The sequence below is a fragment of the Malurus melanocephalus genome, unplaced genomic scaffold (genome assembly GCF_030028575.1).
Source record: "Malurus melanocephalus ecotype Western Australia unplaced genomic scaffold, MMel_1.1 scaffold_86, whole genome shotgun sequence".
In the NCBI taxonomy this organism is placed as follows: Eukaryota; Metazoa; Chordata; class Aves; order Passeriformes; family Maluridae; genus Malurus; species Malurus melanocephalus.
In genome coordinates this window covers 439,637-448,999 of record NW_026623318.1, presented here as the reverse complement: position 1 = coordinate 448,999, position 9,363 = coordinate 439,637, and the positions used below count along the sequence as shown (strand labels likewise).

General features: G+C 47.4%; 1 protein-coding gene across 1 annotated transcript in view; it reads left to right on the top strand.

The window, feature by feature from the left end:
* ALS2CL (ALS2 C-terminal like) overlaps positions 1–9,363 on the top strand; it is a 38,400-nt gene that overhangs the window by 13,710 nt on the left and 15,327 nt on the right. Inside the window, exons 4-11 of the mRNA XM_057367959.1 lie at positions 696–761; positions 1,349–1,514; positions 1,983–2,111; positions 2,423–2,539; positions 4,024–4,100; positions 4,717–4,783; positions 5,676–5,872; positions 8,803–8,868. Coding sequence (XP_057223942.1) covers positions 696–761; positions 1,349–1,514; positions 1,983–2,111; positions 2,423–2,539; positions 4,024–4,100; positions 4,717–4,783; positions 5,676–5,872; positions 8,803–8,868 — 885 coding nt within the window. The remainder of the gene's footprint in view (positions 1–695; positions 762–1,348; positions 1,515–1,982; positions 2,112–2,422; positions 2,540–4,023; positions 4,101–4,716; positions 4,784–5,675; positions 5,873–8,802; positions 8,869–9,363) is intronic.

Genomic DNA, 9,363 nt, shown 5'->3' with positions numbered 1-9,363 from the left:
TTTTTTTTTTTCCCCTTTTGAATTCCATTTATTTGAAGTGAATTTTTCTTTTCCAATTGAGGATCACTGGAGGGAGGTGCAATATCCAGAGATTTTCTTCTGGTGGTTTGAAATAATTCCTCTGGGAATATTGAGACAGGGGTTGGAATTGGTTGTTTAAAATTTTAAATTTCGATTTGGTTTTTAAAGTGCAGAAGGAACAAGAAAAAAATTAAACTCTAGAAAATTACAGAATAAAATTGGAATAATTTGGGGTTGGAAGGGACCTCCAAGATTAGCTCATTCCAAGTCCTGTGGGCAGGGAATTTTCCTCTATCCCAGGTCCATAAAATCATCAATATGGGAATTTTTGGTCCAGGAAGATCTTGGAAGAAAATATTGCAAAATATGAAATTAATGCTGAAAAAGGAAATCGTGTTTTCTACTTGGAAAAATAAAGCAACCTTGGAGGCAGAGTGTTGCAACTCAGCCAGAATTTACATCCCAAAATTCCCAAATAATCCAAATCCTGAAGGGAATTATGTGGTGAAGAGTCCAAGATTTGCTGGTGATGAGCAGCTTTGATCCTGCAGGCAGGAATTTAATTCCATTTTCCAGAGGGATTAATGGAACCTCCCAACATCTTGGGATTCCTGAACTCATCCCAAATATCCCTTCCTAATCCCTCCTGTGAATCCTTGGCATTTTTTTTCCAGGTATTTCGTCACCTTTGCCAACTTCGTCGTTGTCCACGGCTTCGAGGAGGCCACCAAGAGCAAGAGGTCAGTGGGGTGGGGAATCCTCGGGAATCCTTGGGAATCCTCGGGAATCCTTGGGAATCCTCAGAAATCTGTGGGAATCCATGGGAATCCTTGGGACATGGGGATGTTTTTGGGTTCTACACCAAACCTGAGTGAGAAAATCCCAGAATTGGATTGGAAAAGACTTCAAAAATCACCTCATTCCATGCTGGGACCCCTCCCACTATCCCAGGATGCTCCAAGTGTCCATCCTGGTCTTGGATACCCCCAGAGAGGGGGGTATTCCTCTGTCCCACCCTCTGCATCTCTTTCCAGCCATGCCCAGCTCCTTCTGGAGTTGTAAACTTAGGATTTGGGGATCAAGGGAAAGGGTGGGACCTGACAGAGGACACTGCGGGAATCTGGCAGGGAATTCCCRCTTGTCCCAGAGTTTTTTGGGAATGGCAAATGTAACTTTAAAATGAGGAGATTCCCAACTGCTCATTCCCCGGTTTTCCATGGCTTTCTCCACCCTCTGTGGGGTGAGATCACACCGAGAACTCAGAAAACAGAGGACTGGAATTTTCCAGGATAATTAACAAACCTTTCTCATAATTCCCCCTTTCCAGTGAGGCCTGGAAGCACCACAAGACAGTGCTGAAGCAATTCCTGACGGATTTCACCTCTGAGAGCTCCCTGGCGCTGGCCCTGCACACCACCCTCCACAAACCCATCCGGGATCACATCCAGCACTACCTCCTGCTCCTCTCCAAGCTCCACCAGACTCTCCAAGAGGTGGGAATTTCTTTGGAATCCTGATTTGCTCTTGTTGATCGGCTCTGTGGATGTGCCAAGGGAGAAGTATTCCCTAAAATCCAAGAAAATAGTGTTTTCAACATGGGAAAATAAAGCAACCTCAGAGGCAGAGTGTTGCAACTGTGCCAGAATTTACATCCCAAAATTCCCAAATAATCCAGATCCTGAAGGGAATTACGTGGTGAAGAGTCAAAGATTTTCTGGGAATGAGCAGTGATCCTGCAGGTGGGAATTTAATTCCATAGAATCCTATGGAAATGGATTTTGGCATTGGTAGCACTTTTGCCTTATCCAAGGCTGCCATAAAATCCTGGAAATTAAGATTTGAAAAGAATTCTGAGATCGAATCCAACCTTTGACTTGTTCTAACAAAACCTTCAAACGTCTGGGCTGGCTTCMCTTGGTCCAGGATGGAAGCGTTGCTCAAATCTTTCCTTCTTTTCCCAGGGATCCGAGAAGGACGTGGTGGCCACTGTCATGGAGGAGTTTGGGAAGCTGGAATCTTTCATCAGCCAGGTCCTGGATGAAGCCTGCTTTACCAAGGCCTTGTGGAAATCCTTGGGCTACAAATTCACCGTGAGTGCTGCACRGGAAAAGGGGCTGGGATGGGGAGGATTTTCACATATGCGTGAGGGGATTACCACAGATTGGGAATTTGATATGGATTGGGAATTTGATATAGATTGGGAATTTGATACAGATCAGGAATTTGATAGGGATTGAGGATTTGAGGGTGGGAGAGTTGGAGAAACTCCCAGGGGGTTTTAGTGCTTAGTTTGTGCTCAGTGGCATCTCTGTCACTTGAACCCCAAGTCAGATGATCCCTGCGGGAATTCCTGGCTGGAATTGGGTGTTCCTGGAATTTTGCTGATGCTCCATCCCCRCAGGACATGCTGTGCGTCCCCGAGCGGAGGCTGCTGGAGGACAGCCGCAACCTCCCCATCGCCGGCTCCAACCGCTCCGAGCGCATCCTACTCTTCGACGACGTCCTGGTGCTCATCCAGGTCAGGCTGGGCTGCTCTGGAGGGGTTGGATAAATGACACTGAAATTCCAATGAAAYGGCGGGAATTCCCAAAGGAATGGCAGTAAAATCCCAGTTCTTTTGATGTTTGTTCTTTTGGGTTTGGCTGTTGGGAAAAGTTGGGGGAAAATTTGTCTCGGAGCCATCCAGTTGTGGTTGGCCCTGGAGAATGAAGGAAATTTGGGAAGGAGTRGAGGAGATCCAGATAACATTTATCCAGTAAATTTGGATTATCCAACCACCACAGGCACCTTTGGAATAATCGAAGACCTTTCCCACAGGGAATTTTGGCCCTTATCATTCCAAAGGATCTGATGGTCAATGATGTGATTCCATAAGCTCCAGTGCATTGCAATAAATGGGATTTTCCATGGCTGCAGATGTTGCAGGTGGTTTTGGGGTTGTTTGGGGAATTACTGGGTCTGGAAATATCTACAGCTATGGGAATGGGGTGGAAATTCCCTGCTCCACCTGGACACTGTGGATTTCGGWTCCTGCTGGGAGCAAGGGCCCCCAGGCTCCCTTGAAATTCTGTGAAGAATTTGGGATGCCAGGATCAGGATTAGGATCATGGCCTCACTCAGGTGACTGGGATGGGAACACGGGATCAGGAGATTCCATGGAAGTGTCTCCATGGTCAGTCCATGATTCCTATCTGTACCTCACCTGCTGCTGCTGCGATTTAGTGAGGTTTGGGAATTAGAACTGAATTTGGATTGAACTGGTTTGCTTTAGCTGGGAATCTTGACATCTTTCCCTTTCCTGTTCTCTCATATCTGGGAAAACAGTGGGGAATTCCTTGGAAAACTCCATCCTCCTGGGCAGCAGCTCTGGATGTGGGGCAGGGAAAGGAGGTAGAAAATTTTTAAAAAAACCAACTTTATCTGTTTTTTTCAACCATTTTAGTTTATTTCTAAAATTAAATTTGTGATTTTTGGGATATTTTTCGTGGTGCCACTTGGAGTCCAAATCCTAAATAGATCCCAGAAGGGGTTGGATTGAAATTTAAAGGGAATTTAAGGATGAACCATTTCCACCCCATTCCAGGGACACGTTTCACCATCCCATGGTGCTCCAAGCCCCATCCAGACTGGCCTTGGACATTTCCAGGGATCTAGGGGCAGCCRCAGCTGCTCTGGGAATACTGTCTGGAATGATTTGGGAATGTTGCCACGTGATAGGGAAGAAACTCTTGTGGAGATCAGGGTAGTCTGGGAAGGTTTTCCTGCTGGTTGTAGCCATGGAATGATGGAACAGCTTTATCAGTGTTAAAATAAGAACTTTCCTCCTTTTCCTGTGTTTTTTTTTCCATCTCCAAGGGGTCTCATCCTAATGTGGGATGGATTCCCCCTTTTATTCCCAAAAAACAGGGAATTTGCAGTTCAGCAGTTCCATTCCATGGAATGATAGAGTAAAGGGTGATGTTTCCATCAATAACACAACCATCTTTTTCCTTTTTTTCCCAGGGAAACAGCTTCCAGAGTTTTGATCTGAAGCTGGTGTGGGTAGATGAAAACTGTGAAGAGAAATCTGCTCCAGGATTGTGAGTGAGAAATTCCTGCTGGGAGTTAAAAAAAAAATGAAATAAAAATGTTCCAGTTGTTGGTGACAGYGGGAGAAAATGATACTAAGCTTTGTCCCATCACCTTTCCGAGCAGTGGGATTGGTTCTGGGATATGGATAATGGAGGCACCTCCCAGATGGGGTCACAGMAGCTTGGGTTTGCTGATGGATGGAAATCCCAGGATCTTTAAGGCTGGAAAACGCACTGGGATCATCGAATCCAAGCTATGCCCAATCCTTGCGTTGTGCCCAGCCCTGAGCTCTGAGTGCCACGTCCAGAATTCCTTGGACACCTCCAGGGATGGGTACTCCAAACCTCCCTGGGCAGACCCTGCCAGTGCCTGGCAACCTTTTCCATAAAAAAATTCCTTCTGATGTCTGACCCCTCCCCTGGCACAGCCTGGGGCTGTTCCCTCTCATCCTGTCAGTTGCCAATTCATTCTGAAGTTATTAAATCCAGACCTGGAGAAGTTGAGCTCTCTCCAGAAAAAAAAAACACCTGGAGAAGCACCAGGACCCCCTGGAGGGCAATGGGAAGAGCAGGAATTTGCTGTTGGATCGGGAAATGCATTTTCCATCCTGTTTTTTGYTCCCAGATATAGCCTGCACATCACGACCCCGGAAGAGACGTTTGTCCTCTCTGCCAAGGACCCCCAGATGAAGGTCAGGCTTTGGGATTTGGGAATTTATTTATTATTGAAAGCACAGTAATAATCCATCTGGGGGTGGATTGGGATTTTTTGTTCCTTTTCCAAGATAATCCTGGGTCATATGGCCAGACGGGGCTCAGAGTTGATGGGTGGTGGGAAATGTTGGTGGGAACCTATCGGTTTCTTCCTGCTTTTCCTGAGCTGTCTCTTTTTCAAATCAACTTCAACTTCCTTTTTTTTTTTTTTTTTTTTTTTAACTATCCAAGTGAAATTTCCTCCCTTCTTTTAAAATATCCAAGTGGAAATTCCTCCCTTTCAGTGCCTTGGTGCAGTATCCAACTCCCAGGATAACCCCTGTGGATGCTGGAGATGGGCTTTGGTGGGAACCCATCGGTTTCTTCCTGCTATTTCTTGTGTATCTTTTTCACAATCAACCTGAACATTTTTAAAGAATTTTTTTTACTATCCAAGTGGAAATTTCCTTCTTTTTTAAACATCCACGGGGAAAATTTCTCCCTCCCAGCCTTGTTGTGCCTTGGTGCAGTATCCCACTCTCAGAAGAACCCCTGTGGGTGTTGGAGAGGAGCTGGATCTCCCCAGCTCCAGTTCCAGATGGGAACCCATTGGTTTCTTCCTGCTTTTCCTGATGTGTCTTTTTCAAATCAACTTGAAATTTTCTTTTTTCTTTTTTTTTAAATATCCAAGTGGAAATTCCTCCCTTTCAGTCTTGGTGCAGTATCCCACTCCCAGGAGAACTCTTGTGGGTGTTAGAGAGGAGCTGGATCTCCCCAGCTTTGATGGGAACCCATTTCTTCCTTCCTGCTTTTCCTGACTTTGACTCTTCCGAGGCAGATTTTCTCAGAATGGTGCTGATCCATCCCTTCTCCCCATTCCCGTGTCCCCAGGCTGTGTGGCGGTGGAAGCTGGAGCAGGCGGTGCGCCAGGCCCTGAACGGGAAGCGCGATTTCCCGCTGTGGGGCCGGAGCGGGGAAGGCGGAGGGCCCCCRAAGCGCCGCTTCTTCAGCTACGCCTTCCGCGCTGAGGGCAGGCTCCGCGGGGCCACCTACGAGGGCGAGTGGCACCGGGGCAAACCCCATGGCAAGTAAGGAACCTCCCAGGCCCCTTTTCCCTGTGGGACCAAGGATGGAAGTGCTGTTCCCATGAAGGTTGGGAAGGCCCTCAAAGGCCAACCTGACCATGGCGGGGTCACTCAGCCACATCCCTGCTCGGTGTTTGGGCTCTTCCCAAGGGTGGTGGTTTTGGAATGATTGGATCATAAATGAGGTCRTGGGTTTGAGTCCAGGCTGGGCTGGGCCAGGCTCTGGGGTGGTTCYGGCCTYGCTCAYTCCCAGAGGGAGTTCTGGCCTTGARAGCAGGCTWAACAAAGCCTGAGTCCTGAACTCGGGATTTACGGTGGATGTCTCACCTGTGGTTTATGGATTAAATCCCAGAAATACGATGTTGATCCCATGGAAGGAGCTGCCTGGGCTGCTGCCTCAGATTAGGATTTAGGCTCAGCCTAAAATCCAGATCTTGGGCTGAGTCGTGCAAACCTCACCCCCACAATGAGGAAAATCTCCTCACTTGTAAAGGGTGGAACAGTTCCCTCCCATGCCATCCAAATCCCTTTTAACTTTATCCAAACTCTTGACATCCAAACTTTAATCCAAGGAAATTTTAAAAAAGCTGAAATACCAAATTAACTCTAATGCATTTAATTGGAATGTGAGAGCTGTTCCCATCAAATATGTTCCTGGTAAATCTGAGTTTAAGCTCTGCCAGAAGGGAATGTCTGTAAATCAAGGATCAAATGGTCCTGGCCAAAATTTGTTTGGTATGTCATGGTTTTACTTGGTCTGATTTGGTATCAGACAGAAAGATCCTGGCCAAAATTTGTTTGGTATCAGGCTTTTTTTTGGGAAGAAACACGGAATATGACCAGCCTCCTTAGACACCGAAACATTTGGAAATTTATGTTCTKTGAATTTTAGAGTTTGCTCTTGAAGCAAAAAGGATGAAAAAAYKCATTTTAAAAGACCCTAAAAATAATGGAAGGATCCAGAATATAAATTTTGGGTGGAATTTTAATCATCTCGTTCTGAGCCCAAATCCAGAGCTGAATCCTGAATATTCTGTGGGAGACGTTGTGCCGTGTCCTCAGCATTAAAGAGGAGTTTAGTGCAGGATGCACCTGAGGAGTCACCTTTGCATCATCCCCACCTTTATTCTCAATGGAGACCTGTTTAGATTAATTCCCTGGTTTTATCTCCTCCTGCCTCAGGGCTGGAAAATGGGGATTAATCCAAACCTCTCCTGCCTCAGGTGAGGCATCCCAGGAGATCTATGGCAGAATAAAGGGATTTCAGGAGTTTGAATTCAAGTTCCCTTCCCACTCCTGAAATCCCTCAGCTGGGATTTTGCTGCTTGGGTTGTCCAGAGCAGCGTCCCAGCCTCGGTGGCTGCTCCAGGATCTCTGAGGGAGGAGCATGTCAGCGGAGCTGTGGGAGGGGGAATGAGGACTCTGGCAAAAACATCAGCGTTCCCCCMCTCTGTGTCCCAGAATTCCAGGTGWCCTGGGGTGGGGGAAGGRCACACTCCCACTCAGGGGTGGCTCAAACRTCCTCGTGGCTAGAGCAGCCATGGAATTATGGAATTTCCTGAGTGGGAAGGGATCTGTAAGGATTGTTGCTCCAGCTGCTGGCCCTGCACAGACCCCCCCAACAATCTCACCCTGTGCTTGTCCAAACACTCCTGGAGCAGCCTCGGGAATGTTCCCATTCCCTGGGCAGCCTGGGCAGTGCCCAGCACCCTCTGGATGAGGAACCTTTCCCTAAATCCACCCTAARCCTCTCCTGGCTCAGCTCCAGCCATTCCTTCATTCTCTTCGGCTTTGTCCTCTTTTTCCTTCCTACCAACATAGCAAAGGAAATTTGGATTTAAAATACATCCAAAGTGTTCTCTGGAAAAACTGAGAAACCCATCCACCTGTCTGGTGTGGGTGTTTGAAACAACAGCCTCKGGGAAAGCCAAACAGCCTCCTCCTGGTTTTGGTGTTGCCTCATCTCCTGTTAAACTGACCCCGAGGTTTAGACTAAACGTTGGGATGGAATTCCTGGCTGGGAGGGTGGGGAGGAGCTGGCATGGAATTCCCAGACAAGTTGCAGTTTCCCCTGAATCCCTGGGAGTACCCAAGGCCAGGCTGGAGCACGCTGGGACAGTGGAAGGTGCCCATGGCAGGGGTTGGGGGGAGATTATCTTTAAGGTCCTTCTGACCCAAACCATTCCATGATTCTCAAATTCCATTGTGTCTGGCAGGGATCTGGTTGTCTGGGATCTGGTTGTCTGGGATGAGGTGGGAATTAAAGCTGTCAGCAGGTGGGGGTGGAGTGGGAGACCAGGAAGGAGGGAAATGGCTCTGAAGCTGGGCACAACCAGGCAGGAATTTCACCATCATTGCCCATTCCCGGCTCTCCCTGCTTTGTTATCACCTCCTGTACCCACTTTTCCAACTCCCACACAAACCAGATGGAATTAATGATCCCCTGGGATTGCTGTTCCTCTCTTGTTTTCCCAGTGTCTGCCATGATGGCATTCTGGGCTGTGGTGCCAGCCTGTTGTCTGTGGGGATGTGCCAGGCTGGAACTCCCGCTGGACTAATCCCTGTAATTAATTAATCAAGGATCGTGTGCAAGGTCCTAAAGGCATGGCCCAGCACCTCCACAAAATGCTTTTGGGATTAAGGAACGTGGAATGGATCTTCCCACTCATTCTGGAATGTGAAAACATTATGGGATTAAATCCTYAYGGTGAAAAYCAARGCCTAGAGGTRYCTTTTGTGTCTTTGTCCTCCGAKGAATTTTTTTGRCRTTTGCYGTAGAAGCTGGGAATGGTTTGRGTTGGAAAGAACCTTGGGAAAAATCCAACTCCCACTGGGCCCAGAGCTCCATCCAAGCTGGCCTAAATATTTAGGCTATGCTTGGTTCCAGCTGGGAATTTGTGATGTCCCTTCTGAGACAATTCCTTGAATTCCAGGGGGACCCTGAAGTGGCGTGACGGACGCAACCACGTTGGGGATTTCCAGGAGGGCCTGGAGCATGGGTAAGCCTTGGGAAATGGGGCATTCCCTGCTTTTGAAAGGAACCATGGAATGGTTCCTCCCAGAGGTTGTGACCGGGAGAGGGGACTGGTGGTGACTGACCCCAGGGGCAGGTGAGCAGTTCAGTGCAGAAACTTCCATTCCTCTGGAAGCTGATCCCTAAATCCATGGGAATTCACTCATTGGAAGCCTGAAGTTATTTTTAGGTCCCTTTAAAAACCTTTCTTAAAAGAGTTTTTACTCACGATTTAAGAAGCCATTCCATGAAATTCCATTATTACCGATCTTGATTTTACTGGGAGTAAGACTTTTGGATACCTCATTTTTCTGACAGCAGGGTTTGAAAGGGAAAAAAAAAATCCCAAATAGTTTGTGTCACAAATAGAAGAACATTTAACTCAGCCCTTAAACTGGGGTYGGTTGAAGAGGTGGGAAAAACAACACTGGAAGAAATGCTGGAGAAGGAACAATGAGGAACGGGGAATGCAGCTCCCAAG